Here is a 20073-nt window from a genome sequence, read left to right as displayed (position 1 = left end):
TATTTACTTGACTGCCTTCTTGGCCGTAAGAACATTATACTAGCCAACATCTTGATGAAGAAACTAGATGAAAATCCATGTCATTTAACAGTCTTTTAGACGTTGGGAGTATGAAGCCAGAAGACCGACACGCTCTTTCCCAGAGCCAAATCTGATCAGCGACACTTTAACGTACTTCCGATGGGAACATTCACATCTATTGTGAAATGTCAGGAAAATAAAGCTGCATAAATACTTGAGACTTCAAAGCCTTCGTCCCTAAATCCCCAAAGGTACACGTTTCTCCTTCCCTTTAAGAACCTTCTGGGACCCGAGTGAGAAGCACTGCTTGAAATAAAGCAGAGTAAATACTCCTTAGAGTCAATACTAGATGGCAGGTTTTGGTGAGGTTTGGACTGGAATTAAGGTAAACCTAAAACTGAGGCCATAAAGGATTACTTGATCAGCCTGTCAACTTGCCACTACTAATAAAACAACTTCACAACTAGACTGACAAGGATACATTTTCTTCTGATCAAAAGAAGCTTCAAGTCTTAGCATCTTTCAGGTTAAGTCTACAAAAATTTTATATTTTTATTTCCCCTTTAAAAATACCAAGGAATCAGAAACATACTGATTGGGCTTTTCGCAAATTAGTGACTGAGGAAAGAACTACTCATATTCTAACCCTCTTATTTTTGCTCGTAAGAGAATTATATTATTGACAAAGATAAAGGGGACCCTGTTATAAAACGGTCACCTTTGGCAAATGCATGAATTGGAGTAATCTCCTTTGAAATCCTTCAAAAACTTAAAACCATAAGGTGTATAGCTTTTATCAAATAAAAACTTCACATCAAAATAGAAAGTTTGGTAATGTAGTGTCTTTTCATTTTCTTCTGCTAGGAAAATTATTGTGTATTTTCATGAACAGAGGTAAAACAATAATGAAAGTAAACTAGGCACAGACATTCCATCCTGTGACTATCAGAAGATGATGGGTTTGTGAAAAGTCAAGGCAACAAAATAGGTCACATTATGAGTATGTCAAAGAATTCACAAAAAAAAGGTAGAATTCTCACTTCTCTTTAATCACTGAATTTCAGTTTTTACGAATAATCTTAAGACAATTCAGGTAACTAAGGTTTTGGGAGGGAAAACAGTTCTTGTACATAAAGAANGTTTTTACAAATAATCTTAAGACAATTCAGGTAACTAAGGTTTTGGGAGGGAAAACAGTTCTTGTACATAAAGAACTAAGACATGCTCAATTGTTCTGTAAATAACTCTATTGGCTGGATTAACAAACATTTTCACAGAAACAAAATTTTTANCAGTTTTTACGAATAATCTTAAGACAATTCAGGTAACTAAGGTTTTGGGAGGGAAAACAGTTCTTGTACATAAAGAACTAACACATGCTCAATTGTTCTGTAAATAACTCTATTGGCTGGATTAACAAACATTTTCACAGAAACAAAATTTTTAAAGCCGAAGATCACTGCATTTATATTTACAAAAAAGCCATAAACAAACATGCATTTCTCCTTTACTGGGAGAACTTAAGTCAATGTTTGAACATTAAGGCAGTGACGATTCTAAAACAATGAAATTCTAAGTTAAGGCTTTATGTTTGTTTTGAAACCCATAGTCATAGGCCACTGTGACCAAAGCAAACTCTTCTCTACCAGGTTGGGTTCATCTCTCCAGGATGTGTTATTTGTTCACTACCAACTATTCTTCTATGGGATAGGAATTAGTAGTAACATCACCTATTTACTTGGGGTTATTAGTCCATTCCTTAGGTTTTATTTTGAGGATTTAGCCTTCAGCAGCATAAGCATGTGCCACAGAACTTTTTCTTAATAAACTGAGAAAACGTACAGGCTGCACTGATTTTTCCTTTACTGAAAGTTGGGCAACAATCCTAAACACAGTAAACCTCCAAAGCATATATGCCCAAGTTCCCATCTAAAAATATGGATGTTCTTATTCCTGAAGTGGTGTTCACTGCCTGTTCTTTGAAGACTGGTATTGATGTCTAAACAAAAACAAATGCAGAATACCTTATCTTAGGTGGATCTGTTCTATACTTGCTATCCTCAAGGCACAAAAAACATCCTTGCTAGGCCAATGTCTTTCCTTATTCAAGGAAAAGATGAGAAGTGGATGAGCAATTCACTTTAGAATAAATGTTGATTGCACCCTTGCCCTATCAACTTGCCCTGAAATTTAGCAGGGGGGATGTCCTTTTCTCTTTCCCTTACTTTTAACATTTAGAGAGACAAAACTCAGATCCAGCCTATGGGTACGCTTTGAGAAGCAGCTGTGGAGCACCACCCTCGCCTACTGCGGAGAGCAGGAGGGATGTTCCCAGGGCACACTCCAGTACGAGTTTCCACGGCTGGGATGACGTACGGTTACTCAGATTAGAAGGATCACTATTTACACTAAGTGCTTGCCGCTACTTCTTGAAGCAGGAATTTTATAACACGTCTTGTGAGGAAAGTACTGTAGACCTGGGTTGGTATCGGTAACAGTTCATGTAGAGGAAGAATGGCATTGACTACATGAAGATGGTGTCCAAAGCTAAAGACAGCTGTAGTTCTCCCTTGTCTTCAAGTCAGAAAAAAGTGAGATGTCAAAGCAGATGAGGCTGCAGGCAGCATGCGTCCCACGCCATCCAAGTGCTGGCGCTTGTATCTGATGTGTGGCATCCGATTTCTTTAGATTGACTATCAGGAAACAGGATTTTCTAACAGGCACTGTCAAATATTTTAGGTGCAACTTAAGTTAAGGAAGACATATTCCCACTGAAATGTTTTGAAGATCTGAAAAGTCTGTACCCTAGTACCTGGTAAGCTTGGCTTCAGCTAATCACTAGATGGGTTTGAAAGGTGTGAAATACACTTGTGTTTTTAAGATTGGAAGACTAACTATGAAAGGGCAAATGTAGGCAACACAGAAACAGTATTTTTAGATCAACATCTTACACTTTATAATACACTCACATTTATACACAAATTTCATGTTTACAAGTACAAAAGGCAAAGACCCTCCAAGAATTGAAGTAAATGCATCAGTAACTACATTCAATAGTGTTAACACTGTTGTCCCACTCTCCATTTTCCAAACCCAGAAGGAAACTGCATAAATGCCTTCGCACGCTCGGACTTCATTTTCAGAAGTTGGAGACCGTGTGTAATTCTGCACACGTCTGGGTTTCTACAGAGCTGAACTGAGATTCCATTGTGTTCCAGGCCAAATCGGCCAGAAGAAAGTCATCCATTGCTGTTTGAGTTTCATTGCTGGTGAAGAACAAGCTCCCCAGGGTTTCGAAGCCAGAATGCATGGTCTGTGTTTCTGTACTGTTCAACTGAACTTTGCTTTCTACAGCAGGTATGTTTTTAGCAGCGGAGATCCCTTCAGTTTGGGTCTCTGTGTCAGATGAATCAGTACTCATGGAAAAGCTGGAGTGTTTCAGAATACTTCCCAGAGGCAGGTGGGGGCTACTGTCTAAAAAGAAGTTTAAGTCTGTCTGTGTCTGCGTGTCAAACATTTCAAGGCCTAAGAAGTTAGAATTTCCCCTACAAGTATAGGACTGAGCAGATGTGTCTGCAAGGAAGAAGTCCGTTTGGGTCTCTATGTCCAGCGATTCCAAGACAGGCTCGGTGGTCATGGTGTTAAGCTCACTCTCTTCAGTTTGAGTCTGGATATTTGAGGCGGACAAGAACTCTTCAATATCAAAATCAATTGCGGGATTCTGGGTCGGGCCAGATGGGAGCTGGGGATCAGGTCCAGTACTTGTGTCAGACAAAAGACTACGATTGTCCAGTGTCTGACTAGGCAGATTACTTGACAAGATGTTTTCTAAATCACTTAATAAATCTATAGTTTGGGTCTGATTATCTGTCATGTTCTGTGAAGGAAGCATACTGTGCTGTGCACTGAAGTTTATAATTGGTGCAGATTTCTCAAGATCTTGATTTAAAGTCTTAGGGTGGTTCTGAGGTAACAGATCATGAGGGACGGTCTCTGCGACTAAGCTGCTGCTTATAATACTGTCTGTAGAAACACCGTACGATGAATGGACACTCTCAAAAATGTCTCCACCCATAACAGCTTGGTCCACCTGTACTCGGTCATCTGTCAGACTTTGCATTCCACTGGTCTGGGTTTCTCTGGAGATCCCACCTGACTGGTAACAGGCATCTATAAATGCATCAGTCTGAGCAGCTATGGATGAGGTCACCTTAGAACTGGGCAAAAACGTTTGTGTATGAACACTAATGGGAAGGGAGACTTGAGAACCAAACGTCAAATCTGTTTGAGAACAAGAAGATACGGAGGAATCAGGCCCAGCCCACTGTGTGGAAGGTATGAAGTGTTGTGTGGTATAAGACAGGTCTGTCTGTACATTGATTGAAGAAATGCTGTTCTTCTGATATGTGTTCCCTAGTTCTTGTAAAGGATTAGACAGGCTCTTACCCAAGTTCACTTGAACACCTGTACTAATTGGCTCCATAGCAACAGGACTTACAATTTTTGAAAGAGGGAAACTTTCCTTAAGACAGCCAGCCTCTGAATCTAGGCCGAGGATCAGGGTTCCGATTGACAAGGGCATTATGTGCACAGCGCCCAGGGCAGAACCCTGATGATCGACACCCAACACCATAGGCTGGGCCGAGGAGTCGGCTGTAGGCACAAAGACAGGCATGGGAGATAACTGCATAACAGGAAGTTTCACCAGAGCCACTTTGGGCTTGGGTAAAAGCAACTTCTGAGGATATCTTGGAGGTGTTGTAAGAGTCTGCTTTCCGGCATTAGAGTTGCAAGAGTCTTCAAAAGAAGCAACCAGCTTTATATCAGAAGTTTCCAGTTCTTGAGTGTCTGATCTTGGAGCTGGTTGGGTGCTCAAGGACTCAGTAGTCTTACTGGACAACTTCTGGCTGTGCAGGCAGCTCTCCATTTTCCTTTTCTTACTAGGTGGATCCCTGAAACCAAGGACAGAGTAAAAAGAGAAAAACAATTTAGGCTGCAGCTTTCTTCAACTCTGGTGTGGTCTCTTCAACTACTTATGAATGCGGTTCACCACACCTAGAGCAGAGGTCAGACTCCTCCAGGTGAGGCGAGATCCATCCTTCTGTGCCTCTGAGAACTGGGCCTACTATGTGGTGGGCAGAAGTGCAGGAACATGCACGTAGGGAAGGAGGAAGCAGATCTTTTTTGGTGCCATACCGCTAAGTACCCTAGAACTCAGCTTCACTCTGTAAGCACAAGGAAGCTAACAGATTATATAATGCAACTTTTACCGTTCCTAAAGTAGGAAGCTATTACTCTAAATATAAATTTGACTTTTAAGATGAGGTACAATTTCATGGTAAAACTTAACTCTTCAACAATCTAACATCTCTCGGCTGGAAAATGCTGGAAGTTGGGATTTTCAATTGGGAGGAAGAAAGAAAGGACAACTGGGTGAGACAGATGTGAATCCTTTGCCAGCACTGCTCGCTTTTCCAAATGTTTCCCTTTTCCACGTCTTGTTTTTTTCTCTGTTATTCCTCCTTTCTCTCTGCACTAGCGGCTTTTTGGAAGTTTCATTTGAAATTCTTCCCACAGCGACTGACTCCTGGGCCATCATTTCTTCCCCTTTACCTGTGCTCTGCTGGGATCTCGTGGCCAGTGCGGTAGATGTGGGACTGTAAAGCAGTTCTACTGGCATAGGGACAGCCACACGTGCACTGGAAGGTCTTGCCACAGTCCTCTGCGTGCCTTTTCAAGTCCCACTCCGTGCCATAGGAATTGCTGCACTTACTGCACTTATGCTTCTTTTCAGCATGCATTTTCATAAAGTGCTAGGAAGAACACAGAAGGGACAAAAAGTGGAAAACTGCATCTGCTCAAAACATTTCAAAAACTATCCACGTACCCGCATTAACAACGAGATTGCTTGACAAACTAGAGCAGTCTAAATCGAAAGAATGGAAAAGCAGGCAAATTGCAGTTTATCACACGCCCCTTTTCCCTGTCACTGCTGCTTTGTGAAAAGTGAGGACCCTGTTTTGGAAGCAATTCATAGTACCTGCCATTTAGGTTTTACAAATTAGTGCTGCAGGCAGGAAAAAGTCCACCATACTTTTCTCAGGACCCCTGCAGCCAGCCCTCGGGGAAGTATTTCAGCTGCCACTCTCTGCCAGTCCTACATCACCTCTTTCCCCATTCACTGGACCCCTCCCTCCTCCTAAGGCAGCTGCTTCTGGAACTCTTCCTGACTTCTGCAGCTTCATCCTTCCTTAGGGTAACTTTTCCTTTGTGCCTTTGCTCCTCTGGCCTTGGAGGCACACAGATTCACACAAGAGATATGGAGCACACATTTCTCATTTGCTGCTGAATGGATCTTCTTGTCTTTCTCTCCAAACCCACTTCTGGATATCTTCTCCTCCAGAACAGGCCAGGGCTCCTTCACTTTCGTTACACCCCACTCACGTTTTCCCCAATAGGGAGACTCCTGGGTGGCTATTCTCACAAGCAGCTTTCTTTGAGAGTTCTCCAGTTATGTTTGGTAAGTGATTAGAATGCATGTTAGGTTTATATCACCTGCATTTCATCCTCAGAGAAGTATACTTAAGACAAGTAAGATACCTGTTTTACAAGAGAAAATTGAGAAAATGGTCTGTCAGGGCCTCTAGGGCATCCTTCAATTGGACAACAGTAGAATTTCGGTATAGTTTTCAAATCTTTTCTTATTGTTGGATTTACTATGCCATCCTGCAAAAGAAAAAAATTGCTTTAAATAATTATTTAAACAACAACAACAACAATGGAACTACTGCCTGGGACCAGAAACAGGGAATGATTAAAGATGGGCACAAGGGATCTTTTAAGGGAGATAAAAACATTCTAAAATTAGATTGTGGTGGTGTTAAAACTATGTGAATCTACTAAATAATTAAATTATTCACTTAAAATGGGTAAATGTTCTGGTGGATAAACTGTAGTTCAATAAATCTCTAAAAATTTTTCAAAACAACAAAAAACCCCCCCGTGTTGTTTAAAAATCTTCTATCCATTCCTTTAAAACTCCTCCTTCTAAACTTGAAATGTCCTTAAAGCCAGCTTTCTCTGTTTCTAAGTGGTATATTCAGTTTCTCAGGTTCAAGATCTTGGCACCAACCTCATTCTTCCCTTCCCTTTCATCCCACCCTCAATTATTGGGAGCCCCTGGAAAAAACCTCCTTTGACTATGGTCTAGGCCTTCCTCCTAGCATCATGACTTTCTCTGATCCTTAAACCCCTAAAGTAGCTGAAGCTAGTCGACACAACTTTTTATATAGCAGCTTGAATACAGTCACCATGTTATGTTTGAAATTAAATAATCATTATAGTAACCAGTATTTATATAGCTTTTATTACTGTGTCAGCACTTATATATAGTAACTCATATAATCCTAATCATCCTTTGTTATTAAGTATGTGATTAAGTTTTTGGCTGGGAGTTTAAAGTAACTGGTGACTTAATTTAGCTTGAAGTGCTCTGTCTTGGTGCCCTTGATGAGCTCACATACTGCAGGTATGAGATACCTGTGACCTCCAGTGTAATTCCTGTCTGGCCCTAAAGGAAGGTAGTGGTGGTGTCGGGGGTTGGGGGGTGGGGATGGACCTTTCGACAGGTCACTGGAAACAACAGGACATGTACTCATTTAACCAGGGCTCAAGGGTATAAGAGCACCTGGCTCCAGGGGTCCCAAAACAGACCAAATTTGGCCACTCACCATTGACACAAAGGCAGTGAGATGAGTGGCGGGGAAACAGGAAAGGGATTTATTTCAGTGAGACCAGCACTGGGAGGACAGTGGACTAACATCTCAAAGACTGTCTCCAAAGTGCTGAAAATACTTCCAGGTTTACATAAGGAAAATGTGGGACAAAGGTCGGTGGGTACGTGCAGACAGGCAGTAAAGGTCAGGCCAGTCACTGTCCTGGGGTCGACTATGCAGGGTCCTGCTGGTGTAAAGGCAGTCCCTGTTCCTTGAGGGAATAGTTGTGAGTCCGCATCATGGGATGCTTTGCGCCCTGGGTCTTTTGCCTGAGTCAAGACATAAGCTGGAAAGAAGAATATAATCAATTAGAAAGTACAGACTGAGGTCAAAGTGGAGGGGGTAGAAATCCCCGTTCACTCAGGCCTTAGCTGCTGCTGTAGCACTCAGGGTATTCCAGTCATCTAGTGTTCNACTGGGCCTGCTTCTTCCTCTCCCACTCCCCTGCTTGTGTTCCCTCTCTCGCTGGCTGTCTCTATCTCTGTCGNCTTTTGCCTGAGTCAAGACATAAGCTGGAAAGAAGAATATAATCAATTAGAAAGTACAGACTGAGGTCAAAGTGGAGGGGGTAGAAATCCCCGTTCACTCAGGCCTTAGCTGCTGCTGTAGCACTCAGGGTATTCCAGTCATCTAGTGTTCTGATGACAAAGGATTCAGTACTGTTGGAACATGTCCACTTCCTTCTCTACCATTAATGTTTCTGGAGAAATGAGAAATGAATAATCATGTGGCTAGGACTCCTTCCCTTTGCCTTCCCAGTGGATCTCAAGAGGAACATGTTGATCTTGTTGAGTCTGTGTCCACTTATTTAGAGGGGAAAAGAAGCTGTTCTTGTTTTGTTTTTAAACAACATAATTTATCTTTCCACATAAAATTCATTAGTCCTCCATGTCTTCCACCCTGGTCCATCCTTTTACAATCCTACTGCACTATTACTGTCTAGATATTCATATTCATTTGGGTTATTTAAATGGTTTCTTAAATAACTTTTGTTCCTCTTCTAATGTTATAATGAATTTGACATTCTGAAAACTTATTTGTATGTATCACCTAACAGCGTGTTATGCCTTCAATCTCCCATTAGAACCATATCTTTTTCTGTTCTCTGTTCATACACTACCTTTCTCAGCCTCGCATTCTTCCCACTTTCAACTGCACCTTCTATGAAGGCCCAAATTGTCCTACATTCTGGCTCTCCCAGGCCGACTGTGATGGCGGAAAAAGCATTTGGCATTAAAAGACCTATAAACCACTTCTACCACCAAGAAGGGGTGTGACCTTAACCTCTCTGAGCCAGTTTACTCATTTCTGAGACAGATACAATAGTTAACTCTCAGGATTATCTTGTATTTGATTAGCATAAAGCTGAGCCCAGATCACATGCTCAATAAACAACACTCCCTTGTTCTACTTACCACCACCCAGATGTAGAGATCTATTTCCTGTTTGAATTCAAGATAATAAAACTTAAGCTATTTTAAATACTATCATTTTTTTCTAGAGTTCCTGCCTCTCCAACTAAACTTCTTAAGGGCAGTAACTATTTTGTACACCTCTTGGTATTGTTTTAATGCTTAAAGAAGAGAGCAATTGCCTGCTAAATGCAGAGCATTTTTTGAAAGGCAGTCTAGCATAGGGTAGTGGTTTTTAACTCGGGGCCTGTGAAAAATCACGAGACACTTAAAAAAAAATCTCTGCTTTGTTTCAACTCCAGGTATTCTGGTATCATTAGTTTGGGGTGGGGATGAGGGATCCGTATTTGGTTTTTAAATCTCCCCAGATGCTCCCAAAGTGCGGTCTAGCTTTGGAACCTCTCGTATAGTGGTTAAACCCCTGGGTTCTGGAATGTGGACTGCCATAGTTTGAATTCTCTACCTTGCCACTTTCTTGTGACCTTAAGAAAATGAACTGCCTTGGTTTCCTAAGCTGTAAAGGAGGCAAAACAGGATCTACTTCAGGGTTGTTGTGGGGATTTAGTCAATAATGTATAGGGTTTGGAACAGTGCTTATCACATAATAACTCAATTAGTTATTATTGCTGAGTTATTTGCTGTGGAGAGTTTTGTTTCTTTTGCTTTTTGCCAACCAACTTAATGCCAACAATCTAATCTAAACCAGTACTTTACATTAAATACTGTNCACTCAATTAGTTATTATTGCTGAGTTATTTGCTGTGGAGAGTTTTGTTTCTTCTTTTGCTTTTTGCCAACCAACTTAATGCCAACAATCTAATCTAAACCAGTACTTTACATTAAATACTGTCCTTGTGAAAGTCGGACTGAAAGGCTCTTCTGTAAAAACACTGGCAGCTGCTAGCTTTCATGACAGCCGACGTGGTCTCTTATCACCAAACTCTTCTTATTCACCAACTCGTCTAGTACTGTTGTTTTTTTAAATGAAATACTTTCAGTTAACTTATATTTTTCCATCTCGTGTTATCAGCAAGAGAAAATGAAATGTGGGGAGATTATTAAGGAAGACTCAGAAATCTTTCATTCACCGGACAATTATAAAATTCCTTTTAGTGATATACCAGGGAGATGGCCCCTTTCTATCTATGTTCCAGGCTGTTCAAATGTTCCACAAAACTGCCCACAAGGTCACTACAAAATTCATGCTCACTTCCAATAGACTCTCAATTCTGCTTAGCATGCCTTTTATTTTTTTTTTAATTTTCATTTATTTTTAAAGATTTTTATTTATTTATTCGAGAGAGAGAGAGAGGTAGAAGGAAGGAGCCAGATGCGGGACTTGATCCCAGGTCCTGGGATCACGACCTGAGCCAAAGGCAGACACTTAACTGACTGAGCCACCTAGGCACCCTAGCATGCTTTTTATTATTCTTTTTTAAATTCCCAATCATGTTCTCAAATACCCGTTTACTTCACTTTTTAAAAGTTAAGGAACTTTGTTTTTTTAGAGATGTTTTAGGTTCACAGCAAAATTGAGTAGAAAGCACAGACAGTTCTCATAGATCTTTCCTTCCCCAAACATGAACAGCCTGTTCCACTAGGAACAATTACCCCCACCAAATTAGCACATCTTACAATCAATGAACCTACACTGGCACATTATTATCACCAGAAGTCCACAATTTATATTAGAGTTCACTGTTGTTGTACATTCTATGGCTTTTGATAAATATGTAATGACGCATATCCACTGTTGTACTATCACACAGTATTATCACTGCCCTAAAAATCTTCTGTGCTACACCTATTCCTAACATTCTTTCCCTTAAACCCACACTGGCAACCACAATTCTTTTTTGCCTTTTCCAGAACGTCATATAGTTGGAATAATACAGTATGTACCCTTTTCAGATTGGCTTCTTTCACTGAGTATACACCTGACCTAAATTTCCTCCATGTCGTTTCATGGCTTGATAAGTCATTTCTTTTTAGTGCTGAGTAATATACCATTCTCTGGAGGTACCCCAGTTCATCTATCCATTCACCTACTGGTGAACATCTTGCTTGCTTCCGAGTTTTGGCAATTATTCACTTCTCTTTACGTGTCTTCTACCACTTCCCTCACCTTTCCTTTCTCACTATTACATCATTAGTTCAAGTCACCCTGACTCTGTTTGGACTTTTATCATTAACCTCTTAACTCATTTCTAAAACTTCAATCTCTTTTTCATTCACTTTGCCAGATTCATTTTTCTCAAGTATAGCCCTGATGTCGTTACCTCACTCAAACATTTTTAGTGGCACCCCAAATCTACCCAAGTCCAAATTTCTCTAGCTTGAGACATTCAAGTCCCTTACTATATATAGCTTTGAATTGCTTTCTCTTGTTATTTACCTGTTTTGTCTAATGGAACTACTTAAAATCCCCCAAACCTTTTCAAGGGGAGGAATGTATTTGTATCCTCTGTTGCATCTGAGAATGTTTGGACAGAGTAAATGTTCAATAAAAACTGGGAACATTATACTGAACATGTTCATGTGGCCATCTAAGCTAAAACTGTATCATGCACCAGGATGAAACACTAAAGACAGCCATAACCGACATCAACAATCCCCTTGTGGCCTTTATTACAGACATGGCAACAACCTGAGAGGGTTAACTTTCCTGCTTTCTGAGGGCCAACTCCTCAGCCCTCCCCATCACCATCTCTCCATCACAGTTCCAGGGCCTTCCTGTCCTGAGACAATAAAGTGAAAGGATAGGATGGCTGAGATGAGGACAGGGGAGGTAAGAAATGGGGATGGCACAATACCACATGAACTGCGGTAAGAAAGTCATGTTTTGTTCTGGCATTCTCTGTATATGTTCAAAAACAAAATTCACCAGACTTTTTGTACCTTACCTTTTGTATGCGTTTGGGTACTTGTTACATACAAAACATTTTAAAGTAAAAAACAAACATTTCAAAAATGTTTATGAAACATTTTAAGTAGAAGAATTTGGAAAAAAAACTATGCGAGGAAACAATAAAAAAAACAAGATGGAAAAAAGGAAACATACAGAAGAGAAAAGCAGGAGTGAGGACACACTTTAAGGAGAAAGGGTAAAAGGAAAGGATTTTAAGAATAGTGGCAAAAATTGGGAGGAAAAAAAAGGCATTATAACCACTCCAGCACCTGACTGTCTTCACAGAAAGCATACAAGAAGAAAATCAGTTTGCTTTGTTGTCTTCTTATTATAAATTTTAAATTGCAGGTCTTTGTACAATATGGCCTATAGAACGACTTGGAACCTTTCTTTTCCTTTGTTTTTTTCTTAAAAAAAAAATTCCTTGCAAATCATTGAAAGCAAACCCCAGACTGAACATAATATAAAACCCTTCAAGCCAGGTTTTAAAATATAAATGCTGCTGGGCAAGAGGTTCTTTAAGGGCCCTCCTGTCCCCTTCACTGCTTTCAAACAAGGAATAAAACAATCTTTAACTGAGAAATGTCCATTTACTCCTACTCTTTCTTTCCCTTAATCTCCAGCTTTCATTTTCCCAGGGATCCCCCTGCAGGCAAGGCTTGATAGGGTATTTCCAATTTCCTAACAGGNCGTGGTCTCTTATCACCAAACTCTTCTTATTCACCAACTCGTCTAGTACTGTTGTTTTTTTAAATGAAATACTTTCAGTTAACTTATATTTTTCCATCTCGTGTTATCAGCAAGAGAAAATGAAATGTGGGGAGATTATTAAGGAAGACTCAGAAATCTTTCATTCACCGGACAATTATAAAATTCCTTTTAGTGATATACCAGGGAGATGGCCCCTTTCTATCTATGTTCCAGGCTGTTCAAATGTTCCACAAAACTGCCCACAAGGTCACTACAAAATTCATGCTCACTTCCAACAGACTCTCAACTCTGCTTAGCATGCCTTTTATTTTTTTTTAATTTTCATTTATTTTTAAAGATTTTTATTTATTTATTCGAGAGAGAGAGAGAGGTAGAAGGAAGGAGCCAGATGCGGGACTTGATCCCAGGTCCTGGGATCACGACCTGAGCCAAAGGCAGACACTTAACTGACTGAGCCACCTAGGCACCCTAGCATGCTTTTTATTATTCTTTTTTAAATTCCCAATCATGTTCTCAAATACCCGTTTACTTCACTTTTTAAAAGTTAAGGAACTTTGTTTTTTTAGAGATGTTTTAGGTTCACAGCAAAATTGAGTAGAAAGCACAGACAGTTCTCATAGATCTTTCCTTCCCCAAACATGAACAGCCTGTTCCACTAGGAACAATTATCCCCCACCAAATTAGCACATCTTACAATCAATGAACCTACACTGGCACATTATTATCACCAGCAGTCCACAATTTATATTAGAGTTCACTGTTGTTGTACATTCTATGGCTTTTGACAAATATGTAATGACGCATATCCACTGTTGTATTATCACACAGTATTATCACTGCCCTAAAAATCTTCTGTGCTACACCTATTCCTAACATTCTTTCCCTTAAACCCACACTGGCAACCACAATTCTTTTTTGCCTTTTCCAGAACGTCATATAGTTGGAATAATACAGTATGTACCCTTTTCAGATTGGCTTCTTTCACTGAGTATACACCTGACCTAAATTTCCTCCATGTCGTTTCATGGCTTGATAAGTCATTTCTTTTTAGTGCTGAGTAATATACCATTCTCTGGAGGTACCCCAGTTCATCTATCCATTCACCTACTGGTGAACATCTTGCTTGCTTCCGAGTTTTGGCAATTATTCACTTCTCTTTACGTGTCTTCTACCACTTCCCTCACCTTTCCTTTCTCACTATTACATCATTAGTTCAAGTCACCCTGACTCTGTTTGGACTTTTATCATTAACCTCTTAACTCATTTCTAAAACTTCAATCTCTTTTTCATTCACTTTGCCAGATTCATTTTTCTCAAGTATAGCCCTGATGTCGTTACCTCACTCAAACATTTTTAGTGGCACCCCAAATCTACCCAAGTCCAAATTTCTCTAGCTTGAGACATTCAAGTCCCTTACTATATATAGCTTTGAATTGCTTTCTCTTGTTATTTACCTGTTTTGTCTAATGGAACTACTTAAAATCCCCCAAACCTTTTCAAGGGGAGGAATGTATTTGTATCCTCTGTTGCATCTGAGAATGTCTGGACAGAGTAAATGTTCAATAAAAACTGGGAACATTATACTGAACATGTTCATGTGGCCATCTAAGCTAAAACTGTATCATGCACCAGGATGAAACACTAAAGACAGCCATAACCGACATCAACAATCCCCTTGTGGCCTTTATTACAGACATGGCAACAACCTGAGAGGGTTAACTTTCCTGCTTTCTGAGGGCCAACTCCTCAGCCCTCCCCATCACCATCTCTCCATCACAGTTCCAGGGCCTTCCTGTCCTGAGACAATAAAGTGAAAGGATAGGATGGCTGAGATGAGGACAGGGGAGGTAAGAAATGGGGATGGCACAATACCACATGAACTGCGGTAAGAAAGTCATGTTTTGTTCTGGCATTCTCTGTATATGTTCAAAAACAAAATTCACCAGACTTTTTGTACCTTACCTTTTGTATGCGTTTGGGTACTTGTTACATACAAAACATTTTAAAGTAAAAAACAAACATTTCAAAAATGTTTATGAAACATTTTAAGTAGAAGAATTTGGAAAAAAAACTATGCGAGGAAACAATAAAAAAAACAAGATGGAAAAAAGGAAACATACAGAAGAGAAAAGCAGGAGTGAGGACACACTTTAAGGAGAAAGGGTAAAAGGAAAGGATTTTAAGAATAGTGGCAAAAATTGGGAGGAAAAAAAAGGCATTATAACCACTCCAGCACCTGACTGTCTTCACAGAAAGCATACAAGAAGAAAATCAGTTTGCTTTGTTGTCTTCTTATTATAAATTTTAAATTGCAGGTCTTTGTACAATATGGCCTATAGAACGACTTGGAACCTTTCTTTTCCTTTGTTTTTTTCTTAAAAAAAAAATTCCTTGCAAATCATTGAAAGCAAACCCCAGACTGAACATAATATAAAACCCTTCAAGCCAGGTTTTAAAATATAAATGCTGCTGGGCAAGAGGTTCTTTAAGGGCCCTCCTGTCCCCTTCACTGCTTTCAAACAAGGAATAAAACAATCTTTAACTGAGAAATGTCCATTTACTCCTACTCTTTCTTTCCCTTAATCTCCAGCTTTCATTTTCCCAGGGATCCCCCTGCAGGCAAGGCTTGATAGGGTATTTCCAATTTCCTAACAGGAGATGAAATATAGACATATATCATAAGAACCAGCATAAAACCAAAAGGCAGCATGTCCTTACACGTTACAATTCAATCCCCATTCTTACCTACCATCCTTCAGAAGGGTTTATTAATTAGTTATGTTAAGAAGGCAATAGTTGTTTGGGGGCAGGGTACCTTGTGAAGAAAGTCTAGAATAAAATAAAGACGATACAGCAACTAATGGGGAAGGGGATAAAATATTATCATAACCTAGAAAAAATAAAAACTAGGAAAGAAACTAGAACTTCGCAAGTAGCTGTAACCAAGAGAACCAGCAGGAAAAATTCCCACTGAATATTATGCAAATCTGCCAAGCAGCTACACTCAGACCACCTTCAGGGCAGAAAGTAGGCAGGCGGGAGATTGGTACTGCAGTCTCTCCAAAGGGCTTTCAAAACCACAGGGAGCTCCCAGTCAGCTCTCTTCCCCAGGCCTCCTCCCCCTCCCTCCCTCCTTCTAATACTTGGAAAACAACAAGTATCAAGAGAAATGTTTGAACTCAAGAGCCTGCTCCTCAGGATGCAGACAGAGAGTAGAGATTCACCATACTGGGGCACCACCGTACAGGTACGGATATTTTGTCACATATGTCACCCTCATAAAAGAAAACGAACCCCTTTCCTCCAACACAGCAGATGTCAGGGGTGGCTGGGTGCTGTGGTTAGAAAAGCAGAACAAGGCTGGAAAAGTGAGCCTCTGTAACAAGAAACAAAAACGATGGTTCTGGGTGAGATTTCTTTAATTCCTCCTGAAAAAGGTCTCCCTAATGACCTACGAAGAAAAATGAGGAAACCCCACTTTTCCCTTCAACATTTTTAGTTCAGAAAGGGATCCTGAGTGCACTGTGCTGTCTTCAGACAAGAGACATCTGAAAACCGACTCAGAAATGGGAGAATGACTTCACAGGTTCTAAGCAAGGGAGGATACTGCTGCTTTGAAAAGTCCAGGCAAAGATTTGACTATCAAAATTTGTATTTGCCTCAAACATACTCCTCCTTCTTAAGCCTATTATATTTTATATTTTGTATGTGCATTGTATATTGCATGTGTTTGTATATTTTATGTATGGGTATCTTCAGATATTCCTAAACTTAATATACTTCAAAAACATAATTAGAAATAAACCTATTATATGCTATCACACTAGTCCTGAAAAGTAAATGGTATCTTTGTGCTTAACAGATGCTTCACAAAGTGTCTAGAGTGAGAATGCTCCAGATAGTAATTCCAGAGAAAAGGACAATAAAACTGTTACGAAGTGCTTGTTAGAGTGATGTTTGAGCCAATACAGTCCTGGTCAGACTGGCAGCTTCTCTTGTGCTCAGAGATGTAAAGTGTCCAGGCTGCTTCTCAGTGAGGACATGATACTAAAGGTGGGTGATGGTTGTTGTAGATGAGCTGAGAGAATGAAGGGATGTAGAATTCCTACAAACATACAGTTCACTCACTGAAGTTAAAATATAAAAAAAAGGAAGGATTTCATTAAAATTTAGCATGATAGAGGAAACACAAGATCCAAGACTGTTCTCAGACTATTGAAGTTACTGCATTTGGGTGACTGAAGAAAAGGAATCTAGTCTGGGGAAAATTGCAGCCACCTGCAGGGTCCTCCTCAGCACATTTCCTGACTGGGCTCTGTAATCTTCAAAGGGCAAAGATGTTGCATCTGTTCAGCTGGTGCCAGATGGGGACTGCCTCTCATGGGCAGCTAGAGACTATAACCTCTAACCTCCTGGTAAGTTAAATTCTCATCAGAAACCTGATTCCGAGGAAGTCTCCAAGGAGGATTTACCTGAAGGGTAGACAGAACATGCAACTCTATAGGTAATTCAAACTTATTCCTGAATCCAGACCATCAAAAGCTACGTTCACAAAACTGCTTTGAGTGTCATGCTTGGGAATTATGTCACTGTTGACACAGAGAGAAGTGAGTAAGAAGTGGTGGAAGGAAACTTCCTATTGTAATGACTGGGAAATTGTAACTTAACAGGTCTAGGGTGGGGCCGGACATCTGGATTTTCCGTGAGCTTTCCACAGACGTGCACTAAAGGTTAAAAATCACCGCCCCATTTTACAGAGGGTGGCAGGGATGTTCACACTATTGTCATGTTAACATACGGGTTCCCTTTTAAAAGAAGACCTGCGGAAGAAATTTCCCTTAGGTCTCATTCCTGAGCAAACCTGATTCTACCAATACGTGAAAACGTGTAACTGAAGGTGCTTCGAGGCAAATCTGCACCTCCCTTTTAAAAACCGACCTGAACCTAAAGGCCTCAAGGAGGTATTGTGGGTGTGGTGGAAAGCACTCGGGCTTTAGAAGCAGAGACCAGGTTTAAATCCCAGCTCTAGTCCGGCTGCGCAATCCGCTTCTCATCAGTAGCATGAGGATGAGGATGAGACGGGCCTCACGAAGTTGCTGGGAACTACCGAGGTGCATGTGTCGAATGCCCGGGCCGCGAAGCCAGAGGCCAGCAGTCCTGGCTCGTCCGAGACCGACAGCAGAGGGGCATGACACAGTGTTTTCTTACTGCGCGTCCCTGCGTGCTAGCTCCCACTCTGCCCCGCCGGGACTCCCTGGCCGGTTTGGCCCGTTATGTGGTTGGACGCCGGCCGGCGTGGCTGCACACACACCGCGCAATCCCGGCCGCGGGCCGCGCCGCCCCGCACGCCCGAGCCCGCGCCCGCGCCCGAGCCCCCGAGCGCCAGGCCTGGGGAGGCGCCGTTTCGCGGCGGGCTCACCTGCAGCCGGTGGCTCTTGACCAGGTGCATGTTGAGCGCCGGGCTGTTGGGCAGGATCTTGCCGCAGCCGCGCACGGTGCACAGGATGTTGGTCCGCACGGCCCGGGACAGCTCGCTCACCGACGGCTGGATCAGCTCTCGGGCCGGAGGCTCCGGACCCGCGGGCTGCAGTCTCGCCGCCGCGGGCCGCGGCCGGCTGCCCCTCAGCCGTCCAGGGGTTCCCCGAGGGCCCGAGGCGGCGGCGGCGGCTCCCCTCGCGGCCGTCGGGACGGTCGGGGCGCCCGAGGCCAGAGGCGCGGACCCCGCCGCCGCCGCCTCAGAGGCCGCCATGGCTCCCGCACGGCAGAAGGACCGAAAGAACAGGCCCCGCCTCCCGCCTCGGCCACTTCCGGCAGGGGGCGGGGCCTGCAGGTTCATTAGCATCCGGCGGGGCCCGGACGGCTGAGGCGCCCCCTGCCGGCCATGGAGGGAGCGTCTGCGGGAAGCCGCCGCTGGGTGAGGCAGGAGGGTTGCGAAACTTCACAGGGGTTCTTGCGAACAGGTCGAAGGTATTGGTCCCACTGATCCATCTTCATCTTCCCAGAAAAATTAACTTTGGGAAATAACTGGATAGAAGGAAAAGCAATACGCTCAGGAACTTTATTTCCCCAAAGATCATAAACAACCCAAATATTCAATGGCAGGACAGGCAACGGTATGTTAATTACATCTATTGTTTATTGAGGGCTTACCATGTGCTAGACATTGGGGAAAGCACCTTTCATTTTGTATCTCATTTTGTCCTCAAAACATGTACTATAAATTTCCCCCCATTTTGCAGAGAAGACACAAGCCCTGGGTCGCATTGTACAAACGAATGAGTCGCTATGCTTGAGTTAATCATTTTAAGGGAAGCTGGATTTACTTGCCGTATCTTTTTCGTTTTTGCCTCTTAACTGCTGAAATCCGATTACTATTTGGTGGACAATATGACTCAGGGCAGGGTTCCAAAACCTAAGTACTTAGAAGGACGAGCTAGACCATGTAAGTGAGCATAGGAGGCCAGGTGTAGACAAAAGGGAGAAGTGAGGACTGCAGTGAAATGGAAAAATCCATCCTTTGTTTAAAGGGGGGCAGCTACTACTTATCTTTGGTATCGCTAGATTTATTTTTCAAGGTTTTTATGGGAAAACTTCCAACTTGTATATCAGCAGCTGTACTAGTTTTCTATTGCTGCAGTTACAAATTACCACATCTTAGTGGCTTAAAACAACACAGATTGTGTCAGAGGTCTGACACAAGTACTAGGCTAAGATCAAAGTGTGCGCAGGGCTACATTTCTTCTGGAGGCTCTACAGAAGAATCTGCTTACTTGCCTTTTCCAGTTTCTCAGTCAGTCCTGGTGAGTTGAGTCTTCATCACATCAGATTTCTCCCTCTGCTCTCCCCTATTCCTGTTGCACTTGTGAAGATCCTTGTGATTACAGTGACTCCATTCAGAAAGTCCACAATAATCTCCTTTTGCAAAGCCCCTCTGCCTTGTAAGGCAATGTATTTGCAGATTCCAGGGATTAGGATGTGGACATCTCTGAGTAGGGAGCATTATTCTGCCCATCATGGAAGCTAATTCTGATTTTAAAAGTACTGTGGGACAAAAAAACTAACCAACCAACCAACCCCTACAACTATGTGTGAAGGGGATAGGCTCTATAGGTATTATTTTTTTCGGCATGGTGTCTAAGAGTGTAGGCTCTGGAATCTGAGTGCCTGGGGTTACTAGCGGAAGCTCTGGTATTCACCAGAGTAGAATAAGACTAGTAATGCTGCCTGCCTTATAGGATTGTTGTGA

General features: G+C 41.8%; 1 protein-coding gene across 1 annotated transcript; it reads right to left on the bottom strand.

Annotated features, from left to right (window-relative positions):
• Window positions 1-2952: 2952 nt before the first annotated feature.
• Window positions 2953-18609, bottom strand: ATMIN (ATM interactor). The gene is made up of 4 exons (XM_034672875.1): window positions 18247-18609; window positions 6622-6747; window positions 5635-5834; window positions 2953-4973 (listed from the first exon to the last, which is right to left on the bottom strand). The coding sequence occupies exons 1-4, from the start codon at window positions 18574-18576 to the stop codon at window positions 3161-3163; spliced, it is 2469 nt and encodes an 822-aa protein (XP_034528766.1). The 5' UTR covers window positions 18577-18609; the 3' UTR covers window positions 2953-3160.
• Between the last annotated feature and the right edge of the window lie 1464 nt (window positions 18610-20073).

Source organism: Ailuropoda melanoleuca, chromosome 12 (genome assembly GCF_002007445.2).
Source record: "Ailuropoda melanoleuca isolate Jingjing chromosome 12, ASM200744v2, whole genome shotgun sequence".
In the NCBI taxonomy this organism is placed as follows: Eukaryota; Metazoa; Chordata; class Mammalia; order Carnivora; family Ursidae; genus Ailuropoda; species Ailuropoda melanoleuca.
The sequence above is the reverse complement of the archived record's forward strand: the minus strand, read 5'-3'. Positions and strand labels throughout refer to the sequence as shown.